Raw genomic sequence first — 27,763 nt, 5'->3', positions numbered from 1 at the left:
AATTAAAGGAGATGTGCAAGAGTCACAGCTAAGCCAGAACCTTCACATTTTGATCATTAACCTTTTTTTAAAGCATTCCTTATGTCATTGTAACATTTCTGGAGCAAGCAAGTGTGTGTAAAGTTACAACTTGATGGAAGTATGTCAAGTTAGGAAATCATAATGCCTGTCCGTATGCAGCACAAATGAAGACCACCACTGCCAACTTGAAGCTTACTACTCTTTCTAACATGATGTATAACATCTAAAAGCTGAACCTATATCCAGCAGTAGGGAAAAAGCCCCATCAGTACTATTTAAAGGAATTGTTCACACTACAGGTAGGGTAGTTGCTGGTTGATTCCTTCTAGCTGTTCAAGATCAGCAGAAAACAAATTCTTTGGCCCAGCTAAGCTAGTCCTGTAGCCCATATCTCTTTAAATCCTTCCTATCTGTAAAAGTGCTCAAATGCCTTTCAAATGTTATTGGATTTGCCTCAACCACTTCCGCAGGAATCTCTTTCCATGTACACACCCACTCTCTGTGTGAAGATGTGGTTTCAGTTCTGCAAATCTTTGGTGCTCTTACCAGTTATTTCCATTTGTCAACTTCTGCAGGAAATGTGGCAAGCCCTGAACATTCTGAAAGCAAACTACTATAGATGCTGGAAATCTGAAGTAAAACAGAAAATCTGAAAATATCTGGGAATTTTGATTCTCTTTCTCTCACTGACTAACCTCAGGAGCATTTCTAGTGCTTTCTGTTTTATTCCTGCGATTGTTTTTTTTTTGCTGATTTCAAGGTTTCTGCATAAATCAGTCACTTCTGGACTTGGCTGTTTGACACATTCCACTTTCTAGGAGGATGGGCAGAAGACGTGTAAAACAGTACAAGCTGTTGACAAGCCAAGAGATAACTGAGTGGGATTTTAATGTTAAAACTCAATTAACAATATATACTCTTCAGAGCCATAACTGCAGAGCAAGGAACATATTGCCAGTGGCTATCAAGCTGAATGTGATAGGAATTTCATGGCTTCTTTGATATAAGACAGGAGCTGGAAATAGCTCCAATATGTCGCAACTCACATATAAGAGGGAGATCACTAAAATTATCTATTCCAATTGAGCTGACTTAATTAGTCTTACCAGAGACCAACATGCCAGAGCTAACAAGGAATTACTGCATGTCTCTGTCTGGTGTGTGACTAGAATGATCTCTGGGGGCCTGCCAGCACTCATGGCCTACGTTCTATGGACTCGTCGGCATTAGCTGTTTACGAGCCACCATGTCAAGAAGAGCTATCCACTGACAAAATGGCACATAACACAGTGGATGTTACAGCACATACACACATGAGCAGCATGTACATATTGGAAACAATGCTTTTGCACAAAAGGTAATGTAACTGAAGATTCATATGTAGAAACAACATTGTCACTGTCTAGACTGCTCAAGAAGACCCCTGAGTTGTTGCATCATCATCTGGTGCAAGCTGTATAACCTCACAAACGCAAGAGCAGCTTTTGCCACCAACAGCAGGAGCAAAAGGAGAAAGGAAAGGGAGTCCAACATATCCATAAAGAAGTTGTCTGAATTTAAGAACATATTCTGCATTGGGGATTTTGAGGAAACAATAAATAGAGATGTGTAGATAACTCAAAAAGTAATAAGGTTCAATATTTGCTGTGATTATTGAGATATTTAAAAGGAAGGAAGATAATTTTTAAATTGAGGTATTGCTTTGATGTTTAGGGAAGATTAGTTTACAATCATACCATCTGGAGGCATTGCTGAAATAAAATCCACCATGAAATGAATGTCCCCAATGTAATGTATAAATAAAATCATCAAATTATAAACAGCAGTCAGATGATCCTTGTGCAGGCATTTCCTGGCTTCTATGCATCTTTTCTTGCCCTTCATTTATACACTCAGTGGCCACTTTATTAGGTTCATGTGTACACCTGTTTGTTAATGCAAATATCTAATCAACCAATCATGTAGCAACAACTCAATGTATATAACTCCATGCAGATAACGGTCAAAAGATTCACTTGTTGTTCAGACCGAATATCAGAATGGAGAAGAAATGTGATCTAAATTACTTTGATGATGGAATGATTGTTGGTGCTAGATGGGGTGGTTTGAGTATGTCAAAAACAGCTGAACTGCTGAGATTTTCACTGTAACTGTCTCTAAAGTTTACAGAGAATGGTGTGAAAACAAAAAAAACATCTAGTGAATGGCAATTCTGTGGGCAAAAATGCCTTGTTAATGCCTTGTTCCAGTAGCAGAAGATCACGGACATACACTTGATGTCCACTTTATTAGGTAGAGGAGCTATTTAATAAAGTGGCTGCTGAGTGTCACCCCAGCAATCCATTAAGCTGTTGGAGGATAGACTGCTAAGGAGTATCTTTCAACGTTTTAATCTGTAGCCTATGATGACAACTGCCCTCGTGAAAACATGCTAGGAAGCTCTGTGAACATTCACTACAACACAAACTTTATGTATTTGTTGCTTATGCTGCAGTGGAAATAGTGACATTGACCATCAGGCACAATTTCATTAATGGATTTATTTTTCTTGCATTGAAGCCTCATTAGCACCATCCACAACCCTTTAGAGTTTTCTCTGTTTTGCCTTGTGCCATTCTTCATAATTTTCTAGGTTAGATTCAGTAGCAGAATGATCTTCTGCCACAATGCACTTCCCCATTAAGAGTTGTACACTGGAATTATGTACTGCAATCAGAACTAGCTTCCATTTTGACTCATAGCTGATACAGCCAGCCAGTAAGCTTCATAATCAGTGCTGTCTAATTTCTTCAAATTGTCCTTGGGCAAGTTTGCACAGAGTTTGTATTCCACTACAAATTAATTATTCGAGAGAACTCCAGAATATTTTTGAGAGCTGTCCAAATTAGCCCCTAAGCTTGATACATAAAGTGATAGATTAATGCAGCATGGAAACAGGCCATTTGGCTCAACTTGTCCATGCTAACCACATTGACCAAAAAGTTCGCTTTGTTTGCTCAAATTTAGCCCATATCCCTCTAAACCAACCTTTTTTATGCCATGGACCCCAGCTTGGGAAACTCTGCCTCGAAACCTTTCCTATCCATGTACTTGTCCAAATGTCCAGCTGTTACTGCACCTCCAGCAGCCCACAGTTCTTCAGTAATTTTATATAATTAACTGGAATTATATGCTTGTTTCAAGGTTCAAGTTTATTGTCATTCAACTATACACTTGCATACCACTAAATGAAACAACTTCTCTCCAGACCAAGGTGGACAACGCAGTAAATATACCATGCATAAAACATAAAGTAGTATTACCACTAGTCAATTAACAAATAATAAGGTGCATTGTGATAAGGTTCAGACTATGTTAAACTGTCTGTTAAAATGTTGCTTTTATGTTTGTAGTATATTCGAACTGTGTCTATATGTCAGTTATGTATTTCTTGTGCACTTTAACTCCAATATGGTTATACACTAATTTATTGTTTGGCCATTGTAGGTAAAGACTGAGATCAGTGTCCAAAGTAAACAGCAGACAATGCAAGGTATTGCATTTCCAATCCAGGAAAATGCCATCACAGCCATTCTCTTACTTAAGGAGAAGAAGATAAATTACATCCAACTGGTATGTAATACCCTTTTCATGGCTTAAATTTTAATCACTGTAGATTGAATTAATTTTGTTAATTGTAGAGCTGTGTCTTGCATGTAACAAAATAGGTGTACTGTGCTAACAATTGACCAGTGTATGGTATAATGCTTTAACTTAATTATAGTTGTAACACATCTGATGTTTCTTAACAATTACTATTTTTAATCTAAGATACTGCTACATTTGAAGAGCAGGGCATTGACATAAAGCCACTATTCTTTCTGAATGCAAACTGGCTGTCATATTTCATACATTACAATGGGGGCTACACTGAAGAACTTCATTGGGTCTATCACTGCGGGAGTCATTGTGAATTGTGTTCCTCCTACAGGTGCTCAACCCACCTATTGTCTCTATTGTCTCTACTATTCTTTCATTTTTGATAACCTTCACAATTATTGTATCTACAAAATTAATTTTAGTCACCAATTCCTAACCTCAGGAGGTCTTAAAGCCAAAGAGCCTCCCACGTACAGTATGAAATGTGACAGTCAGTTTGCACTCAGCAAGATCCCACCTGTAACCTTGCAATAATGGCAGAGCTAATCTTTTTCCATGGCAATGATTGAGGAATAAGTGTTACTATGCTCTTATAATGCTAGGCCATGTGATCTTTAACTTCCATCTGAAAGAGCAAACATAATATTAGTTTGATGCCCCATGTGAAATTTCTGATGGTGCCGGACCTCTTCAATACTTCATATTAGGTCAGATTGATGTTATATATTAACAATTTGGATGACAAAATTGATGTTTTTGTGGCTTAGTCTGCAGCTGATACAAAGACAGTTGGGAGGGGCAGGGTGTGTTGTGGAAGCAGGGAGTGTGCAGAAGGACTTGGAGAGATTGAGAGAATGGGCAAAGAATAACAGATGGGATATAGTATAGGGAAGCATATGGTCATGCACTTTGGTAGAAGGACTAAAAATATAGGCTATTTTCTAAATGGAGAATATTTTAAAATCAGAGGTGCAAAGGGACTTGGGAGTCCTTGTGCAGGATTCCCTAAAGGTTGACTTGCATTTGAGTTGGTGATAAGAAAAGTAAATGCAATGTTAGTATTCTTTTCGAGAGGACTAGAATATAAAAGCAAGGATGTGATGCTGGGGCTTTATAAGGCTTTGCTTAAGACCGCATTTGGAATATTCAGCCCCCTACCTAAGAAAAGGTGAGCTGTCCAGAGGAGGTTCATGAGAATGATTCTGGTAATGAACGGGTATATATCGGAGGACCTTTTGATGGCTCTGGGCTTTTACTTGCAGGAGTTTAGAAGACTGAGGGGGATCTCACTGAAACCTATCAAGTATTGAAAGGTCTAGACAGAGTGAGTGTGGAGAGGATGTTTCCTATAGTGGGTGAGTCTAGGACCAGAGGGCATAGCCTCAGAATAGATAGATGTCCATTTAGAATAAAGATGAGATGCAATTTCATTAGCCAGAGGGTGGTGAATCTGTGGAATTCATTGCCACAGATGGCTGGTGGAGGCCAAGTCATTGTATATATTTAAAGCAGAGGTTGCAAGTTTCTTTGCAACACTCACAAAATGCAGGAGCTACTTATCAGGTCAGGTGCCAATGTTTTGGACCAAGACCATTCTTCAGGACTGGAGACCCATCGTAAATTGGGGGACTGTTTTGTTGAGCACCTTCACTCCATCCTCCAAAAGTAGCTCTTCCCTGTGGCCAAAAATTTTAATTATGATCCCTTTTCCCATTCCTTCCAGTTTAAAAAAAACCCTACCCTTTTTGTCTATTCCCCACTTTGCTCTCACACCTCTTAACACCTGACTATCACCTCCCCTCCTTCTTCCCTTTCTCCAATTGTCCATTCTCCTCTCCTATCAGATTCCTTCTTCAGGCTTTTACCTTTCCCATTCAGCTGGCTTCACCTATCACCTTTTAGCTATCCTCTTTCCATGACCATGATTGTTCTTGGCAAATTTTTCTACATAAGTAATTTGCCAACACAGACAGTCCGCAGGTTACGTATGAGTTCCGTTCCTGAGTCCGTCTTTAAGTCGGGTTTGTACGTAAGTCGGAACAAGTACATCCGGTATTATTTAGCGTCAGTTAGTCAAACGTTTGTCTTAGTATATAGTATATATTTTACCTTTCTATGCATATAAAACACTTAAGAAACGTATGTATTCCAATAATTAAACCACTGCGTTGATTAGTAATAATTGTAACTTTCATCAGGGCAGGGCCTTTCACATTCTCCATTAATCTCACTTTATCCGTTATCATTTAAAATTGTTCCGATTGTAGCCCAACGCTTTTCCAATGACCAATGGCGTTTCACCTCTTTCCAAGCGCTTTATTATTTCCACTTTATTTTCAATCGCGATCACTTCCCGTCAATGGAACAGAAACACTGCGGGTGGTGGGTCCCGACCTCCGCCGGATCCCAACGTCCACTGTGTCCTAAGGACCACCGCACTGAGACAGGCTAAATGGGACAAGTGGGGGCTGTGCTGGGTTTGGGTATTTGATCCTCCACAATATTCCGCATGGGAATTTAAACTGGAGGTGGCAGTGTTTTTTTTTACGAGGTCGAGTTGCAAGCTCGACATCAACCTGGCACGGATGGTATGGGAGTCACTGGATCGACATCAACCCAGCACAGGAGCGGTCTGTCACTGGTCCGAACTTGGGAACCTTCGTTCTCCAGCCCAGCGCTGATCTCACTGCGCCACTAGCTGACCGGAATGGGGTGGGGGGGGGGGGGGTCAGGGTGAACCTTGCTAAGAAAATTTTAAGCAAAAAACAAAGTTACACATTCAACACAGTGTCAACAGCAACGACTTAAAATGGCAGACAGCATCACGATCCGACTTAAAATGGCGGACGGCGTTGCAATCTGACTTAAAATGGCAGACGGTGTTCTCCTTCCTCAGTTCGTAAGTTGTCCGTAAGTCAGACATTCATAACTCAGGGACTACCTGTACTTTCTTTGGGGCAATGTCTTATGAGACGAGTGACCCCAACCGTAATCAATACTCTTCAGAGATTGTCTGCCCGGTGTCAGTGGTCACATAACCAGGATGTTGTGAAATGCACCATCTGCTCATATGACCATCCACCACCTGCACCCATGGCTCCACATGACCCTGATCAGGGGGCTAAAGCAGGTGCTCCACCTTGCCCAAGGATGACCTGGAGGCTAACGGAGGGAAGGAGTGCCTTACACCTCCTTTGGTAGAGACGTATCTCCTCCTCACCACCCAATTTTCCCCAATACTATATTATATCTTCATTGTTAATTGAAATATGAACTTTTCAACTTGGACAATATCACATGATTTATACTAATAGTACTTTGAATTGCGTGCCATTCAACAACTAACACCATATACAGGTACACCCATGAAGAGTTACTCGTTGTTGCTGATGTTACACTGTTATTAGAATTTGATGAAATATATTTTTTTTTTTAAACTGGACATCCAAAGGAAGATAAATGATGAAATGGAAGAATTATGCAGCAGTTCAATAAACCTCTGAAAAGAGAAGGGGCAAAACTGCAGATGCAAACTGGCCTGCTGTATATTTCCAGCATTTTTTGCTTTTATAAATTTTTTAAATTAAATCATACCTCAAGGAAAAAAATCACCTATGTCTTCTTGGATGGGAATCCTGAATAGCTGAATGGATATATAGCTGTTAAAAGAATAGTAACTTTCCATCACCCCACAAACTACAACCAAAGAAATAACAGTTATGTCATTATGGATAGAATTCTCATTCTTATTCCACCTCCTTAACTTCAACTCTCTCAAACTATAATTTTTTATCAACCTTACAACATGTTGGAGAGCTCCATTTCTATTTTGTATTCCTGATTTCTTTAGCTCCACCATTATTAACCATCTCCCCAGTTGTTTAGTCTCTTAACTCGAGAATTTCCTTGCAGAATCCTGACTTGATATCTCCTTAAAATGAAAATCAGAATCAAGTTTAATAAATCACTGGCATATGTCATGAAATTTGTTGTTTTGCTGCAGTAGCAGTTCAGTAAAATATAGAAAATAAATTGCAATAAGAAGAATACTTAATTTAAATTTTAACATATTATTCAAAAAGAGAAAGTTCCCAATTTGTCAAAGCTTCTGCCTTCCAGCATCTGCTTACGTAGCTCAGTGGCAAACTGTGTCTGATGTAGGCCTCCGTTAGTCTCGATAGACCATGGATTTATGCCTTGGAAAGTTTCCAGGGCACAAGCCTGGGCAAGGTTTTTTTTATGGAAGACCGGCAGTTGCCCAAGCTGCAAGTCTCCCCTCTTCACACACCGATGTTGTCCAAGGGAGGGGCATTAGTGTGTCTGATGAAGCTCCTGTGAAGCACATTGAAATGTTTGACCATCTATTGGCACAGTAATTGATTAATACACAGCAAAATCAAAGCAATATAGAGCCAATGCTTACTGTGTTATAGTTTCTATAATAGAAAATGAAACTCCTCAATAATAATAAGTACTTAATTGATCCAGAGTGGGAAATTATTACATTACAGCAGCAATATTTAAAACAGACACTTAGCAATAATAATAATAACTAATAATATACACAATAATAATTTGCCAGTGTGCAATAATAAGGTACAAAAAATAAAACAGAGACTATTGTACTACAATGTGTGTTCTCCTGCGTTTGGTAGGAAAGATTTTCTGTAACAATCCTTGTGACAGCAGAGCTGAATGATCTAAACAAAGAAAATTGAAATATTCTTTTTCCTCAATAACTTTCATTAAGGCCAATGGAACAAAAACAGATTGTGGATAGTTGGATTGTAGGAGGTGGGAGAGAAAGGATTTTTCAGAGACATAGGTAAAGTACAGTAGAGTGGGGTTAATTAGGTAACTCTTCCAAAGAGCTGAAACAGGTATGATGAGCTTTGAGCTGCATCATTCAATTATTCCATTTGTATACCAGAAGTGCTAAAAGAGGAAACAAAGTTAGTTTTATAGCTCAGCTATATTTTGTACAAGTTATTTTTCTGTAAGTTATTAAAAAAAGTGTTGGCTTATATCAAAACTGTGTCCTTGTATTTTCTTCTCCACATTTCAGAAACTAGACATAGAGAAGGAAACCATTAACCTGGTGCATACTGATGTAACTGACATACTTGACTTGCCAAAGAGGATCCCCAATAATGCTGCTCGTTACCATTTCTTCCTATACAAACATACACATGAAGGCGATTATTTAGAGTCTGTTGGTAAGTTCACAAATGTTTAATATTGCCAGTTGGCTATTGCTCATTTATTGTCTTGCTTATTGTTAGCTTCTCACAGCAGCATATACAAAGCAAGGCCTATAGTTGGGCAAAAAGTTCTACCAGAAGGTGAGGCATTTCCCAGCCTCTCCTTTCCTTGTAGCCTTTTTGATTCCTGTTTAGCAAGTATTCTGGTGGTTTAATGAGCCTTTTGTCTCTTTATACTTGGAAAGTCATCCATTTTGGTTCTGCTATATCAGCAGTTTTTTGCCTGAAAAGGAAGCAGGAAATGAATTCAGATCTGCAAACTTGCTTTGCATCTAAAAGGTCTGTAGTTGTAAAGTTTTGCTGCTTTGCTCCTAATTCATTCTCCACTTAGTAAATTAATTTTGTCCATCACATATTCCAAGGCAACTTTGAACTCTGTTGTGGCTTTAATATTACACAGAGCAATGTTCTTGCACATTTAATTATACATTAAAAAGTGGTAACAAATTATTGCAATCAAAGGTTGCAAATTATGCATATTTTATTTCTTACTTAGAGATACAGCATAGAACAGGCTCTTCCCAATGAGCTGTATCGCCCACCAACTCACCTATTTAATACTAGCTTAATCACAGGACTATTTACAATGACCAATTAACCTACAAACTGCTACATGTTTGGACTGTGGGAGGAAACCGGAGTGCCAGAGAAAACCCACACACAGTCACAGGAGAACATACAAACTCCTTACACCAGGATTAAACTCTGAACTCCGACACCCCAGGCTCTAATAGCGTCATGCAAACCGCTACGTTCATGGGCTTATAGGGTGGTGTTCTCAGGATTGCTGCCAGTGCTATGTGATAGTGATGGTAAGAATTGGAGGAGATGGCAGTGGCTGAGGAGATGGTGCAAGGGGCAGGGTTTTAGATTTTTGGATCATTGGAATCTCTTCTGGGGAAGGTGGGATCTGTACAGATTGGATGGGTTGCACCTGAACTCAAGGGGGAGCAATATCCTTACAGGTAGGTTTGCTAGCATGGTTCGGGAGGGTTGAAACTAATTTGCAAGGGGGATGGGACCCGGAGCGATCAGAGCAGTGAAAGAAGTGCATGGAGTAAAGCTAGATCTAACATACAGAGATGCTTTGAGGAAAGAGAAGCAGAATAAAGGGTGTAAAGGTAGTAAGGTAGAAGGGCTAAAGTGTGTGTACTTCAATGCAAGAAGCATCAGGAACAAAGGTGATGAACTGAGAGCTTGGATACACACATGGAATTATGATGTAGTGGCCATTACAGAGACTTGGCTGGCACCAGGGCAGGAATGGATTCTCAATATTCCTGGATTTCAGTGCTTTAAAAGGGATAGAGAGGGGGGAAAATGTGAGGAAGGGTGGCATTACTGGTCAGGGATACTATTACAGCTACAGAAAGGGTGGGTAATGTAGCAGGATCCTCTTTTGAGTCAGTATGGGTGGAAGTCAAAAACAGGAAGGGAGCAGTTACTCTGTTGGGGGTATTCTGTAGACCCCCTGGTAGCAGCAGAGATACCAAGGAGCAGATTGGGAGGCAGATTTTGGAAAGCTGCAAAATTAACAGGGTTGTTATCATGGGTGACTTTAACTTCCCTAATATTGATTGGCACCTGATTAGTTCCAAGGGTTTGGATGGGGCAGAGTTTGTTAAGTGTGTCCAGGACGGATTCCTTTCACAGTATGTTGACAGGCCGACTAAGGAGAATACCATACTAGATCTAGTATTAGGTAACGAACCGGGTCAGGTCACAGATCTCTCAGTGGGTGAGCATCTTGGGGACAGTGATCACCACTCCCTAGCCTTTAGCATTATCATGTAAAAGGATAGAATCAGAGAGGACAGGAAAATTTTTAATTGGGGAATGGCAAATTATGAGGGTATAAGGCTAGAACTTGCGGGTGTGAATTGGGATGATGTTTTTGCAGGGAAATGTACTACGGACATGTGGCTGATGTTTAAGGATCTCTTGCAGGATGTTAGGGATAAATATGTCCTGGTGAGGAAGATAAAGAATAGTAGGGTGAAGGAACCATGGGTGACAAGTGAGGTGGAAAATCTAGTCAGGTGGAAGAGGACAGCATACATGAGGTTTAGGAAGCAAGGATCAGATGGGTCTATTGAGGAATATAGGGTAGTAAAAAAGGAGCTTAAGAAGGGGCTGAGAAGAGCAATAAGGGGGCATGAGAAGGCCTTGGCAAGTAGGGTAAGGGAAAACCCCAAGGCATTCTTCAGTTATGTGAACAAAAGGATGACAGGAGTGAAGGTAGGACCGATTAGAGATAAAGGTGGGAAGATGTGCCTGGAGACTGTGGAAGTGAGTGAGGTCCTCAATGAATACTTCTCTTCAGTATTCACCAATAAGAGGGAACTTGATGACGGTGAGGACAATATGAGTGAGGTTGATGTTCTGGAGCACGTTGATATTAAGGGAGAGGAGGTGTTGGAGTTGTTAAAATACATTAGGACGGATAAGTCCCCAGGTCCTGACAGAATATTCCCCCGGCTGCTCCACGAGGCGAGGGAAGAGATTGCTGAGCCTCTGGCTAGGATCTTTATGCCCTCATTGTCCACGGGAATGGTACAGGAGGATTGGAGGGAGGTGTTTTTCTTTGTTCAGAAAAGGTAGTAGGGATAGTCCGGGTAATTATAGACCAGTGAGCCTTACATCTGTGGTGGGAAAGCTGTTGGAAAAGATTCTTAGAGATAGGATCTATGGGCATTTAGAGAATCATGGTCTGATCAGGGACAGTCAGCATAGCTTTGTGAAGGGCACATCTTGTCTAACAAGCCTGATAGAGTTCTTTGAGGAGGTGACCAGGCATATAGATGAGCGTAGTGCAGTGGATGTGATCTAAATGGATTTTAGTAAGGCATTTGACAAGGTTCCACACGGTAGGCTTATTCAGAAAGTCAGAAGGCATGGGATCCAGGGAAGTTTGGCCAGGTGGATTCAGAATTGGCTTGCCTGCAGAAAGCAGAGGGTCGTGGTGGAGGGAGTACATTCAGATTGGAAGGTTGTGACTAGTGGTGTCCCACAAGGATCTGTTCTGGGACCTCTACTTTTCGTGATTTTTATTAACGACCTGGATGTGGGGGTAGAAGGGTGGGTTGGCAAGTTTGCAGATGACACAAAGGTTGGTGGTGGTGTGGATAGTGTAGAGGATTGTCGAAGATTGCAGAGAGACATTGATAGGATGCAGAAGTGGGCTGAGAAGTGGCAGATGGAGTTCAAACTGGAGAAGAGTGAGGTGGTACACTTTGGAAGGACAAACTCCAAGGCAGAGTACAAAGTAAATGGCAGGATACTTGGTAGTGTGGAGGAGCAGAGGGATCTGGGGGTACATGTCCACAAATCCCTAAAAGTTGCCGCACAGGTAGATAGGGTAGTTAAGAAAGCTTATGGGGTGTTAGCTTTTATAAGTCGAGGGATAGAGTTTAAGAGACGCGATGTAATGATGCAGCTCTATCAAACCCTGGTTGGGCCACACTTGGAGTACTGTTCTGGTCACCTCACTATAGGAAGGATGTGGAAGCATTGGAAAGGGTACAGAGGAGATTTACCAGGATGCTGCCTGGTTTAGAGAGTATGGATTATGATCAGAGATTAAGGGAGCTTGGGCTTTACTCTTTGGAGAGAAGGAGGATGAGAGGAGACATGATAGAGGTGTACAAGATATTAAGAGTAGATAAGAGTGGATAGCCAACGCCTCTTCCCCAGGGCACCACTGCTCAGTACAAGAGGACATGGCTTTAAGGTAAGGGGAGGGAAGTTCAAGGGGGATATTAGAGGAAGATTTTTTTACTCAGAGAGGGGTTGGTGCGTGGAATGCACTGCCTGAGTCAGTGGTGGAGGCAGATACACTAGTGAAGTTTAAGAGACTACTAGACAGGTATATGGAGGAATTTAAGGTGGGGAGGTTATATGGGAGGCAGGGTTTGAGGGTCGGCACAACATTGTGGACCAAAGGGCCTGTAATGTGCTGTACTATGTTCTATGTTCTACTTGCTGCAGATTCACTACAGTCAAATGTGACATGCAATGACAGTCTATTCCTCATTGTTAGCCACTTTATAGAAATCAAACAGTTCCAAGCTAATACACATTTGTACTGGGTCATTATTTCTAACTTTATTGAAATTATTACTTTTATTTCCACAGTGTTTATCTACTCCATGCCAGGGTATAAATGTGGTATTAAAGATCGAATGCTCTACTCCAGCTGTAAAGGACCTCTGTTGGATGTGGTAGAACAGCAGCTGCAGCTGAAAGTTGTCAAAAAGGTAGTCACCTGTGTGTATCTGTGAATACATGTTCGAGGGAATGTGGTGAGTTGTGAAACCCCTGACTGATCTTCCCTCTAGTTGGTGAAGGTTTGGAGGCTCATCTCTGTTCTGAGGTGAATTTGAGATTATAATGTGAGAATATTGCCTACTTCAGAAGGTTTATTCTACTTTTTCTTTGAAGGCTATTCAAACACATTACTAAAGACTTGTTCCCTTCCATTCCAACATATCTGTCCACAGCCACAATGAGGCCAAACTCAGGTTGGAGGTTCAACAATTCATATTCCTATAGGCTAGCCTCCAACCTGATGGCATGAACATCGAATTCTCTAATTTCAGGTAGTTTCTCCATTTTCCCACTTTGCTCTTTTCCATTCCCCATTCTGGTTCGCTTCTTACCCCTTCTCTTCACCTACCTATCACCTCCCTCTGTTGCCTCGCCTCCTCCCCTTTCTCCCATGATTCACTGTTGTCTTCTTCTTCAGATTCCTTCTATACCTTTTCCTTTTCCACCTATCACATCCCAGATCCTTACTTCACTCTCCACCCACCTCTATCTTAAGCTGGCTTCACCTATCATCTGCCAGCTTGTTCTCTTTCCACTCCCCCCACTTTCCTATTCTATCCCCCTTTCTTTTCCAGTCTTGATGAAGGACTTCAGTCTGAAACGACATCTGTTTATTCCCCTCCATAGGTGCTGCCTGACCTGTTGCGTTCCTCCAGAATTTTGTCTCTGTTGCTCAGGATTGCCAGCATCTGCAGAATCTCTTCTGTTTGGAGCTGACAAGGGAACTGAAAGTTTCACATAATAGTGTTTACACCATTTGGATATGACTGTCACAGGCTCTGTTATTTAATGTGTTTAAGATATCTGTGTTTTTTAACTATTAATTTTAAGCTGGACATCTCCGACAAGGCACTTATTGGCTTTGATATAGTAGTCATGAGCCAACTTCTCAAGTGCTGCAGTTCTATTGGTGAAGATTCTCATGTAATGCAGTAGGGTGAGAGTTTCCGGGGTTTAGACTCAGCAATGGTAGGAACATGGCTAGACTACTTGAGTTTCTGCTCAGTGGTGTTGATGGTGGTGATCCAGTCAGTCATGGTTGTTCTACTAAACATCAAAAGTAGATGATTAGTTTCTCACTTGTTGGAGATGGCTATTGCTATTCACTTAAGAGCATGGGTCTGAATTTTGCATGGATCTGTCTGCATTTAGGCGTGGATTGCTTTGTACACTGAGAAATGGTGAACAAAGCAATAGGGCACAGCTCTGAGGAACTCATACAGTGATGTCCTGGGGTTATGGTGATTGAATTACAGCAGACACAAATATCCTCATTTCTGTAAGCTAGGACTCCAATTGTTGGAGTGTTCTCCCTTTATTACCCTTTCAGTTATACCAAGGCCCCTTGATGCCACATTCGGTTAACTGGACCAAAACTACGTAGCTAGAAATTTGACTAGTTCAGAGCAGAGATACAGCTGGGATATTACCTGCTGTTACAGCCTTTGCTACATCTAGTACTCTCAGATATTTCTTGACAAGGTTTCTATGGATCAGATTGGCCTGAAGTTAGTTTATGTGATGATGGAGATCCTCAGAGAATGTAAAGATGGAATAAACTACTCAGCACCTCTGATTGAACAAAACTGCAAATACTTTAACCTTATCTTTCATGCACAAGCTGACATTGTGTGTAGTGACGTCTTTAAAATCTCAAATTTCAAAGTAAATCTACTATCAAATTATATATATGTCACCATTACAGTAGAATATAGTATTAATGGTAAGACTCTTGGCAGTGTGGAGGATCAGAGGGATCTTGGGGTCCGAATCCATAGGACGCTCAAAGCAGCTGTGCAGGTTGACTCTGTGAATACACTGTTGGCAGAAACAATGTCTTGTCTTGTCCATACTACACCAACCGCCGCCACTGGGCTACAAACGTGCAGGAGCAGTGTGTGGTTAAATGCCTTGCTCAAGGATACACACGCTGTCTCAGTTGAGGCTTGAACTAACAACCTTCAGATTGCCAGCCCAAACCCTTAACCACTTGGCCACGGTTAAGAAGGCATATGGTGTATTGGCCATCATCAATTGTGGAATTGAATTTAGAAGCCAAGAGGTAATGTTGCAGCTATATAGGACCCTGGTCAGACCTCACTTGGAGTACTGTGCTCAGTTCTGGTCGCCTCTCTACAGGAAGGATGTGAAAACCAGATTATGAAAAACTATAAATAACAAAGACTGGTAAACAACCAATGTGCAAAAGAAGATAAATCATGCAACTAATAATAAAGTCATTATCGTCATTACGTGCCATGTTGTATGATGTGAGCGATCATGGTCTTCCAACTGTTGACTATGTTTGTTCTTGGCAAATTTTTCAACAGAAAGTAATTTGCCATTGCAATGTACAACATGCTGGAGGAACTCAGCAGGTCGGGCAGCATCCGTGGGCCGAGACCCTTCGTCGGGTCCGAAAAGGGACGGGGCAGGGGCCGTATAAAGAAGGTGGCAGGAGGGTGGGAAGGAGAAGGCTGGTATGTGCCAGGTGAAAAACCAATAAGAGATTAAGGGGTAGGGTGGGGAATCAGGGAGGGGATAGGCAGGAGAGGTGAAGAAGGAATGTAAGGGGAAAGCACCATGTGTAGTAGAAGAAGGCAGAATCATGAGAGAGGTGATAGGCATCTGGAGGAAGAGGCAGAATGAAACTGGGATGGGGATGGAAGAGGGAGGGAATTATCGGAAGTTGGAGAGTTAAATGTTCGTGCCAAGCATCTGCAGTGAACTTTGTGTTTAGTAATTTGCCATTTCCTTCTTCGGGGCAGTATCTTTACAAGATACTGGTGACCCCAGCTATTATCAATACTCATCAGAGATTGTCTGCCAGGTGTCAGTGATCACATAACCAGGACTTGTGATATGCACCAGCTGTTCATATGATCATCACCTCTTGCTCCCATGGCTTCACATGACCCTGATCACGGGAGCTAAATAGGTGCTACACCTTGCTCAGGGGTGACCTGCAGGCTAGAGGAGAGAATGAGCACCTTGCACCTCCTTTGGTAGAGACATATCTCTATCCTGCCACCCAAAAAAAGGTAAGTAAATAATACTGAGTTGCAGAATCCTTGACAGTGAGTCTATAGGTTGTGGGGTCAGTTGAGCTTCAACAATCACTCAAATTCAGGAGTCCTCCTGCCACAGTTGTTTGATTGTTCACTGTCATTCGCAACTAGATTGTCTATTGAATGCTGTTTTCCTTGCTTTGCATACTTAACGTCTGGTTATTGCAATTTCACCAGATTGGGATACTTGCCATTGCTCCTGTCAAGCTCTCTGGCATGCCTTATTGAAACAAGATTGGTTCACCTGCTAGATAATAACAGTGAAAGATTTACCAGACCATGAGAATACATGGTAATTGTTGACTGTCCACAGTGCCTGGTGAATATCCAGGTTTGATCTAAATGTAGTGCCACACTATATGATGGAGTATGTTTTCCAATCTGAAAGTGGGACCAACTCCACAATGACTCCACATGGATAGATGCATCAGCCACTTGTAGATTGATGAGGACAAGATTAACTAAGTTTATTCCTTGGCCTGGTTTATTCAATACATACTCCAGACTGAATCTGCCAGTTAGACTACCAATCTAGTCTAGAGCACAGATTTTGTAGTCTCCCACCCAGAGTAAATTATATGCCCTTGCTATCTTCAGTGCTGCTTCCAAGTGTTTTTGGAAATGGAAAAGCACTGATGGCAGATACAGAACAGGATCCTTGTTTCTTGTTAATGTTTGACCTGAGGTCTTAAGACATCATGAGATCTAGAATGAATGTCACTCTTAAAACTCCATTGGTAGGTCATTTTTCCAATTGAACTGAATATACACAGGGACATGCCTTACAAATTATGTCATATTGCAATTTGAGTCATCTATGAAACAGTTTAGATATCTTCTCCCGGATGTTTCAGAGAAGAAATTTGCAATGACAACTGGGCTCTGAGCATGTTTGTCATAACCAAATTCAGTACCAATTGGTGTGTCTGATTTATTTCTTCTGCTTGAATTTAGTGGTGTGATACAACGGAATTGTTCAGCCATTTCAGAGAAATTTTTTAAATGAAACAACATTACATAAAAACATAGAGAAAACATAGAAAACCTTCAGCACAATACAGACCCTTCGGCCCACAAAGCTGTGCTGAACATATCCTTACCTTAGAAATTACCTGAGGTTATGCATAGCCCTCTATTTATCTAAGCTCCATGTACCTATCCAGGAGTCTCTTAAAAGACCCTATCACATCCGCCTCCACCACGGTCGCAGGCAGCCCATTCCTCGCACTCACTATTCTCTGCATTAAAAAAAACTTACCCTTGACATCTTCTCTGTACCTACTTCCAACCACTTTAAAACCATGCCCTCTCGTGCTAGCCATTTCAGCCCTGGGAAGAAACCTCTGACTATCCACATGATCAATGCCTCTCATCATCTTATACACCTCTATCAGGTCACCTCTCATCCTCCGTTCCTCCAAGGAGAAAAGGCCCAGTTCACTCAACCTGTTTTCATAAGGCATGCTCTCGAATCCAGGCAACATCCTTGTAATTCTCCTCTGCACCCTTTCTATGGTTTCCATGTCCTTCCTGTAGTGAGGCGACCAGACCTGAGCACAGAAATCCAAGTGGGGTCTGACCAGGGTCCTATATAGATGCAACATTAGCTCTCAGCTCCTAAACTCAATCCCACAATTGATGAAGGCCAACACACTGTATGCCTTCTTAACCACAGAGTCAACTTGCACAGCAGCTTTGAGTGTCCTATGCACTCCAACCCCAAGATCCCTCTGATCCTCCACACTGCCAAGAGTCTTACCATTAAAACTATATTCTGGCATCATATTTGACCTACTAAAATGAACCACCTGACAATGAGACAGGGAAAGGATGGTAGGGTGAAAGAACCTTGGTGTACAAAGGCTGTTGTAAATCTAGTCAAGAAGAAGAGCTTACGAAAGGTTCAAAAAACTAGGTAATGATAGAGATTAAAAATAAAATAAAATAAAAATAAAAATAAACAACCACCTGGGTTCAACTCCATCTGCCACTTCTCAGCCCAGTTTTGCATCCTATCAATGTCCCGCTATAACCACTGACAACCCTCCACACTATCCACAACACCCCCAACCTTTATGTCATCAGCAAATTTACTAACCCATCCCTCCACTTGCTCATCCAGGTCATTTATAAAAATCACGAAGAGTAGGGGTCCCAGAACAGATCCCTGAGGCACACCACTGGTCACCGACCTCCATGCAGAATTTGACCCGTTTACAACCACTCTTTGCCTTCTGTGCGCAAGCCAGTTCTAGATCCACAAATCAATGTCTCCTTGGATCCCATGTTTCCTTACTTTCTCAGTAAGCCTTGCATGGGGTACCTTATCAAGTGCCTTGCTGAAATCCATATATACTACATCTGCTTCTCTACCTTCATCAATGTGTTTAGTCACATCCTCAAAAAATTCAATCAGGCTCGTAAGGCACAACCTGCCTTTGACAAAACCATGCTGACTATTCCTAATTATATTAAGCCTCTCCAAATGTTAATAAATCCTGCCTCTCAGGATCTTTTCCATCAACTTATCAACCACTGAAGTAAGTCTCACTGGTCTATAATTTCCTGGGCTATATATCTACTCCCTTTCTTCAATAAGCGAACAACATCCGCAACCCTCCAATCCTCTGGATGCTCTACCTTCCCCATTGATGATGCAAAGACCATCACCAGAGTCTTAGCAATCTCCTCTCTTGCCTTCCACAGTAGCCTGAGGTATATCTTGTCCGGTCCCGGTGATTTATCCAATTTGATGCATTCCAAAAGCTCCAGCACATCCTCTTTCTTAATATCTACATGCTCAAGCTTTTCAGTCCTCTGTAAGTCATCCCTACAACTGCCAAGATCCTTTTCCATAGTGAATGCTGAAGCAAAGTATTCATTAGGTACGTCTGCTATCTCCTCCAGTTCCATACACACTTTTCCACTGTCACACTTGGATGGTCCTATTCTCTCGTGTCTTATCCTCTTGCTCTTCACATACTTGTAGTTTTCCTTCTGCCAAGGCCTTCTCATGGCCCTTTCTGGCTCTCCTAATTTCATTCTTAAGCTCCTTTCTTAAAATCTTCTAGATCTCTATCATTACCTAGTTTTTTGAACCTTTCGTAAGCTCTTCTTCTTGACTAGATTTACAACAGCCTTTGTACACCAAGGTTCTTTCACCCTACCATCCTTTCCCTGTCTCATTGGAACGTACCTATGCAGAACTCCACGCAAATATCCCCTGAACATTTGCCACATTTCTTCCATACGTTTCCCTGAGAATACCTTTTTCCAATTTATGCTTCCAAATTCCAGCCTGATAGCCTCATATTTCCCCTTCCTCCAATTAAACACTTTCCTAACTTGTCTGTTCCTATCCCTCTCCAATGCTATGGTAAAGGAGATAAAATTGTGATCACTATCTCCAAAATGCTCTCCCACTGAGAGATCTGACACCTGACCAGGTTCATTTCCCAATGTCAGATCAAGTACAGCCTCTCCTCTTATAGGTATCTACATATTATGTCAGGAAGCCTTCCTGAACATACCTAACAAACTCCACCCCATCTGAACCCCTCAGTCTAGGGACATGCCAATTGATATTTAGGAAATTAAAATCTCCCACCACTACAACCTTGTTATTATAAAACCTTTCCAGAATCTGCCCTCCCTATCTGCTCCTGGATGTCCTTGTTACTATTGGGTGGTCTATAAAAAACACCCAGTAGAGTTATTGACCCCATCCTATTCCTAACTTCCACCTCCAGAGACTCCGTAGACAATCCCTCCATGACTTCCTCCTTTTCTTCAGGCGTAACACTATCTTTAATCAACAGTGCCATGCCCCCACCTCATTTGCCTTCCTCCCTATCCTTTCTGAAACATGTAAAGCCTGGCACTTGAAGTAACCATTCCTGTCCCTGCCATCTGTCTCTGTAATGGCCACCACAACATAGCTCCTAGTACTGATCCACACTCTAAGCTCATCCACTTTGTTCACAATACACCTTGCATTAAAATAGACACATCTCAAACCATCAGTCTGACGTGTATCTTCTTTATCACCTGCCTATCCTCTCACTGTCTCCAAGCTTGCTCTATTTGTGAGTCAACCGCCTCGTCCTTCATCTCTTCAGTTTGGTTCCCAACCCCCAGCAATTCTAGTTTAAATTCACCCCAAAGCCTTTGCAAACTTCCCCACCAGGATATTGGTCCCCCTGGGATTCAAGTGCAACCTGTCCTGTTTGTACAGGTCACACCTGCCCCAAAAGAGGTCCCAATGATCCAGAAATCTGAATCCCTGTCCCCTGCTCCAATCCCTCAACCACACATTTATCCTCCACCTCATTCTATTCCCATGCTTACTGTCACATGGCAGTGTCTCTGTAGTCTCATAGAAATCAGACTAGTTGAGGATGGCATATTTCCTCTGTAGAGCATACAGTAAGTGAACCAGATGGGTTTTTATGATAATCCAATGGTTTCATCATTGCTAGGACTAGTTTGCTTTGTGCTTGGTTTCAAATTATTATTAACAATATTCCACTGCTGACTCCAAAATGTCAACAGCAGCCAAGCTTGTGTCTCATAATGATGATGAAAGATCCCAGCCTGAAACATTGACTGTTTATTCCCTCCATGCATCTGCAGAATCTCTTGTGTTTGCATCTCACAAACTTAATAGGTTTTTTTTTTAAAAAAGCAAAATTGTTTTCAAAAACGAGAAAATATGCAAATACTGGAAACATACATAAAATGCTGGAGGAACTCAGCAGGCTGGGCAGCATCTATGGAAAAAAGGACAGTCGACATTTTGGGCTGAGACCCTCAGCCAGACAGGACTCCATTGGATTTGGAGTAACAATCATTTAATTTTCTTTTAAACTTGTGTCCGACGAATGGCAATAAAGAATCTTGAACCAATGTTGTTACTCTCTAACTGCTCCCATGCACTAATACACTTATTCCCCATGGTCACTGCGCCCCCACCCCCATTTACCCAATCAGAGTTATCATCTCTCCTACTTGCAGTTTAACAATCTTCTTTCTGTTTCCAGTCTGATGAATGGTGATTGTCATCAGTCTGAAAATCAAAAGTTAACTGCTGATGCTAGAAGTCTAAACTGAAAACAGAAAATGCTGGAAATACTTAGCAGGCCAGGCCGCATCTGTGGGAAGAGAAACAGAGTTAACATGCAGGTCAAAGACCTTTATTCACACCTGTTTCTATTAATGTCCTGACTAGTGGGAAGTTCACAACCACAGATGCACTGGGCTGTCTGCACCACTCTCTACAGAGCCCATACCAAGCCAGCCAGTCAGGATGCTCTCAATTGTGTCCCTGTTGAAAGTCCTTAGGATTTGGGGACTCATGCTGAAGTTCTTCAACAGTCTGAATTGAAAGATACGCTGTTGTGTTTTTTTCACCACACATTCGGTATTGTATAGACCAAGTGAGATCCTCGGTGATGTGTATACCGAGGAATCTGAAGCTGTTCACCCTCTCAACCCCAGATCCATTGATGTCTGTCTCCGTTCCTCCTGTAGTCCACAACCAGCTTCTTTGTTTTTGCGACAGTCAGGGAGAGGTTGTTTACTTGACACCACTGTGTCAGAGAGATGACTTCTTCATTATTATTTGAGATAAGGCCAATCAATGTAGAATCATCAGCAAATTTAATTAGCAGGTTGCAGCTGTGGGTAGCGACACAGTAGTGGGTGTACAGACAGTAAAGGAGGGGGCTGAGGACACAGCCCTGGAGGGGCTCCCGTGTTGAGGATCAGAGGGGCAGAGGTGAGGGGACCCACTCTTACCACGTGCTGGTTATCTGACAGGAAGTCCAGGGCAAAAGGCAGGGTGAATGCCAAGGTCTCTGAGGTTCTTGTCAAGCTTAGAGGGAATTCTGGTGTTGAATGCTGAACTGTAGTCCAAGAACAGCATTCTCACATAAGCATCCTTCCTCTCCAGGTGTGTAGAGCTGTGGCTATTGCGTCATCTGTTGATCGGTTATGTCAGTAGGCAAATTGTAGGGGTCCATTGTGGGTGGTAGCATGCTGCAGATGTAGTCCTTGACCAGCCTCTCAAAGCATTTGCCTATTATTGAGGTGAATACGACAGGATGCTAGTTGTTCACCTTGAGGTATGAGATGTGGAATGTAATTGTAAAGTGACAGTGAATGGGGGATGAAGGTGGTGAGGGACTGTGGAGAGGAGTGTGTCAGTGTATGTATGAGGTGTGGAGTGCAGGTGTAAAGTGACAGCGAATGGGGGGAATGAAGGGGGTGGGTGAGTGGCTGTGGAGAGATGTGGTTGATGTGGAAGAAGTGGTGGTGGGTTGAGTAAATGAGTGGAAGTGTTGATCACCTTGATGGATTGGGGGAAGTAACTGTTTTTGAGTCTGGTAGCGTGGATGCTGTGTAGCCTTTTCAATGTAGAATGTAGGAGTGCGAAATGTAGAGAAAGAAGATGTCTGATGGATCAGGTTGGGCATGTCCTGCATTCCCAATGAAAACAGCATACTCCACAAATGGAGGCTGGTACAGATAAATCAAGTTCTCTGAAGTTCTGTAATTCAGTATTGAGTCCAAAAGCCTTCCGTGTGCCCAGATGCGTTGAAATACTGCTCACCAAGCTTGCATTTGGCCTCATTGTACAACAGTGCATGGGGCCACACACGGTAGATCAGAAAGGGAATGAGATAGAAACTTAAAGTGGCAGGTGTGGAAATTCAGGATTTCCCCTTTAGAGAAGGTGCTCCAAAATGCGATCACCCATTCCCCAAAATATCAATCATCCCTCTGCCTCTGTAGGTGTAGCCCTTCCCACTGAATTCCTCCAGCAGTCTGATATTTGCTCCACATTTCATCAGAGAAACCCAGCATAAACTGGGTGATGGAGTTAGGAAATATCCAGTTAGACGAGAAGCTAGACTGGACTGCCAACACAGATGCCTTGTGCAGGAAGGCACAGAGTCGACTGTACTTCCTAAGAAGGTTGGCGTCATTCAATGTCTGTAGTGAGATGCTGAAGATGTTCTATAGGTCAGTTGTGGAGAGCGCCCTCTTCTTTGTGGTGGCGTGTTGGGGAGGAAGCATTAAGAAGAGGGACGCCTCACGTCTTAATAAGCTGGTAAGGAAGGCGAGCTCTGTCGTGGGCAAAGTACTGGAGAGTTTAACATCGGTAGCTGAGCGAAGGGCGCTGAGTAGGCTACGGTCAATTATGGATAACTCTGAACATCCTCTACATAGCACCATCCTGAGACAGAGAAGCAGTTTAAGTGACAGGTTACTATCGATGCAATGCTCCTCAGACAGGATGAAGAGGTCAATACTCCCCAATGCCATTAGGCTTTACAATTCTACCGCCAGGACTTAAGAACTTTTTTAAGCTATTATTAATGCTTTTTGAGATGGTGATTTAGATGCATATCACATTTTTTTTACTGAGTTAAGTATTGTATGTAATTAGTTTTGCTACAACAAGTGTATGGGACATTGGAAAAAAGTTGAATTTCCCCATGGGGATGAATAAAGTATCTATCTATCTATCTATGTTGTAAAGGAGATGACATTGTATGCCACTTCATATACATATGAGCTATGTATGAGCTCAACTTATTTGTATACAGCCACATTCAAAGGTATACATTTAATGTCAGAGAAATTTATACAATATACATCCTGAAATGCTTTTACTTTACAACCATCCATGAAAACAGGAATGCCCCAAAGGATGAATGACAGTTAAATGTTAGAACTCCAAAAGTCCCCTAGCTCCACTCCCTCCCGTGCCTAAAGGGCAGCAAGCACAATCCCCTTCCCCCCTCACTCCACCAGCAAAAACAAAAGCATTGGCACCTGTCACTGAGCACTGAAGCATGCAGCAAAAGCAACAATAAAGACACAGACTTGCAGTACTGCAAAGGCTACATTGTTTGCCCAGCATTCAACATACCACGGGGTGGGGGTGTGTGTGTGTGTCTCCCTCTCCCCCCCCCCCCCATACACACACACTCTCTCTCTCTCTCTCTCTCTCTCTTCCCCCCCCCTGCCCCCCCCCCACATGTCACAGCGAGATGGGAGACAACAAAATACTTGCTAGTTTACGATGTTAAAAGTTCGTTGCTTCACTTCTGTTGAGCTCTGTGCCCAAAAATCTCAGGTCTCTGGACACATAGCCAAAGATGTTCCAGCTGTCATGATACACCCGCCCAGGACACTGACCTTTGATCTACCTATCTCCAAAGCCCTGAGATCCTAGGCCTCCAAAGCTGATCCGAACTCTTAGGCTAAGCTCTTGGCATGCCGAACAATGTCCAGTTATGAAACCCCATTCCTACAAAGAACCGTAGTCAGCGTGTAATTCCAGGTCAGGGTCTTCAAAAGAACCCTGAAAGGAAAAAGATAGAGATATTAAAGATGAAAATAGAGTTGTTTCCAAAGATGCAAACAAAGAAGTCGCCATTTAGTGCCATCGTCACTTGCTCCGCCTCCACCTTCAAACAGCTGCTTGTACATTATGTTTTATACAGTTGTTTTTATTGTGTGTTTTCTTAGGTTCCATTGGATCCAGAGAAACAGAGTTCTCTTTTACACTTGTATTGAAGAATGACAATAAAATGACATTATGAACACAAGAATCTGCACGCTAGATTGGAAGATATACAAATGAATTGCTGAGTCACCTGTAGTGCTTGAGTACCTGGATAGTGAGAGGGGACAGGGTGAAAGGTGTTGTATCACCTGCAGTTCCAAGGAAAGGTGTCCTAAGAAGTGGTTGTGGGGGAGGGGGAGTGAATGTTAGGAATGAAAGACTATACGACCATAAGAGGTATCAGGAAGTTGCAAAGGGAATTGTCTCTACAAAGTACTGTAAGGGGAGGAGAGAGGAAGATGCAGTGGAATCCCTTTAAAGGTGATGGATACTAGTGCGGTTAGATGGTAAGGGCTTTCGTGGTGCAGTGGTTAAATTATCAGACCTTTCATCCAGAGGCCTTGGCTGTCAAACCGAAGATGAGACTTCAGATCCCATGGTGACAGGTGTTGGAGTTGTTCTGTTTAATAGCTAATACAGAATATGTAAAAAAAATTAGTTTCCATAATGGTGACTAAGTATAGGCAATAAATACAGGCTTTGCTAGTCATGCCCCATCCACAAATTAATTGCAAGAAAACTGCATTCATGGGTTAGCCCTTCTAATCTAGTGAGCCACTACAGAAAACAGTTCAGTGAGTGAGTGTGGATTTAACAGTCCTTGGAATCTCAAGATCAGTTTTCCTTTTGGAATCGAAGTGGTCAGCATATTTTAAACTAACATATTCCAGGAATCAGTACATTATTCTTCTTTTTCAGATCGAGATAGACAATGGTGAAGAGCTAACACCAGACTTTCTTTACGAAGAGGTCCACCCTAAACAGCATGCCTTCAAACAAGCCTTTGCAAAGCCCAAAGGGCCAGCAGGAAAACGTGGACAGAAACGAATTATTAAAGGAACTGGAGAGGCTGAAAATGGAGAGGACTTTTAAATTGCAGTCACCAATGAGCGACATTGAACTTTTTATTCTAACACTAAATTTAAAAATTATCACAGAATATTAATTTACATTGGTTAAACCTCTTAACATATACCTTTGTCTCCCAAAATACAATAAGCACCTTTTTTGATTTTTTAAAAATGTGTATGCCCAAAGCTTGTTACAAATCTTTTGGGGAAGTTTTTTTTAATCTGTACAAAGACTATCATGTCATCATCTTACAAATGAGAAATTGATTAGCAATGTTTTCTACTATCACTGTGCAAACACTGCATTGTTTACTCGGCAACAGAACAATTGGGCTATTTACCTACTGACACAGAATCCACTACCAACTACAATGACAGCTAACATAAAGGAAGAAACTTGCAAATTATCAGATTCCCACAAAGCGCAGGTCAGTGTGATGTTTTCAAGATATGACCAAAAGCATCAAAACATAATGCTTAATTTGAAGGACTATGGGTGAAAAATGCAATTATTTCTTTGCCAACACTATGTGCTATCCACATTCAGAAGTGCTATCAAAATTTGCATTACTTGTTTTTATGCACCGTAATCAGATTTGAAAACTTTAAATATCAGAGTCCTGGGAAATGATTATCTGTAAGGTTGGTGTCCTGGCCAGAAGTAGACCATAGAGGGTCCAAATGTATACTGCCATGACACTGCCACGGGGATCAGATATTTTATCCCTGCACCAGATTGATACCAAGTTATCCTGTAAACACCACAGTGAATTAACCTCATACTCTTCCACAAGATAGTGAGGGAATTGGGATATATAACCATAATTGTTTACTGTAGAAAATAGCCACATAGACCCTCACCAGAATCCAAAATTTAATTCAATGTCTGCTCTTTAGCTCTTCACAGCTCCACTCTACCCTTCAACTTTGTATGTTTTGGCTACTTTTCTGATTTATTTCTGAAGGGACTGGTGCCCAATAAGCCAGTTTGGCTCGTCATTCTTATTTACATTTTGTATAGATATAGAATTCTCTGCACAAGGAGAACAAGAAATTGGATCACAACATTCACCTGAATTTGAACTCAAACCTAATTCCTAATTGAGAATCTGTGTTGTTTTTGTTGAAGTTCCTGTACTGTAAGTGAATACGCATAATGCACTTTGCTTTGGTGTAGCTGTGAACAGGGCAAGTGTCTGAACTTAGAGCTGTAGTGTCTGTAGAACTAAAACCACGGTACATGTACAAGTGATTCAGATAGATCCAGAGATGAATTGAGTTAACAGTGACTAGAGAGGCTTTTTTCTGCACCTGTCTCTGGCATTTCCTTTCAGTGGGAATTTTGATTATTTCTCAATGACAATAAATGAACTTTAACTTGCTTAAATTGCATCAGTTTTTAAATGCATAAAATTGTTGAAGGCAGTATCTCCATTTAGGTGTCCTTAATTCACTATTTAAATTTCTGCTTAATTCAGTGGCTTTGTAGATGGAGATCTCAAAACAATCTCACAACAATGGAGATCTCACAACAAGGAAAAAATGGTAGGAAAAGGGAACCGTGGCTGACGAAACACTTGAGGCAACTCATCAAGACAAAAAAGGAAGCATATGTTAGATATAAGAAGCAGGAAGTAGGAGGGGCTCATCAGAAATATAGGGTAGCTAGGAAGGAGCTAAAGAAAGGACTTAAGAGAGCTCAAAGGGGGCACGAGAAAGCCTTGGCATGTAGGATTAAGGAGAACCCCAAGGCATTCTGTGCATATGTGAAGAACAGGAGGATGATGAGAACGAGGATAAAAAGGGCAACATGTCCCTGGAGGCAGAGGAGGTTGGGGAGGTCCTAAATGAATACTTCGCTTCAGTATTCACAAGTGAAAAGGATTTTGATCAGGGTGAGGTCGAAATAGAGCAGTCCTGTGTGCTGGACAATGTGGAGATTACGGAAGAAGTGCTGGATCT

The 27,763-nt window shown here is 41.8% G+C and overlaps 1 protein-coding gene across 3 annotated transcripts in view; it reads left to right on the top strand.

Annotated features, from left to right (window-relative positions):
• Window positions 1-27,182, top strand: part of twf2 (twinfilin-2) — a 162,675-nt gene extending 135,493 nt beyond the window's left edge. For all 3 annotated transcript variants that reach the window (XM_073072647.1, XM_073072644.1, XM_073072645.1), the window contains 4 exons: window positions 3,508-3,633; window positions 8,726-8,876; window positions 13,056-13,177; window positions 25,650-27,182. In XM_073072647.1, the coding sequence (XP_072928748.1) occupies window positions 3,508-3,633; window positions 8,726-8,876; window positions 13,056-13,177; window positions 25,650-25,823 (573 nt within the window). In that variant the 3' untranslated portion in view covers window positions 25,824-27,182. The remainder of the gene's footprint in view (window positions 1-3,507; window positions 3,634-8,725; window positions 8,877-13,055; window positions 13,178-25,649) is intronic.
• The last annotated feature ends 581 nt before the right edge of the window (window positions 27,183-27,763 follow it).

The sequence above is a fragment of the Hemitrygon akajei genome, chromosome 19, assembly GCF_048418815.1.
Source record: "Hemitrygon akajei chromosome 19, sHemAka1.3, whole genome shotgun sequence".
Lineage (NCBI taxonomy): Eukaryota > Metazoa > Chordata > Chondrichthyes > Myliobatiformes > Dasyatidae > Hemitrygon > Hemitrygon akajei.
The sequence above is the reverse complement of the archived record's forward strand: the minus strand, read 5'-3'. Positions and strand labels throughout refer to the sequence as shown.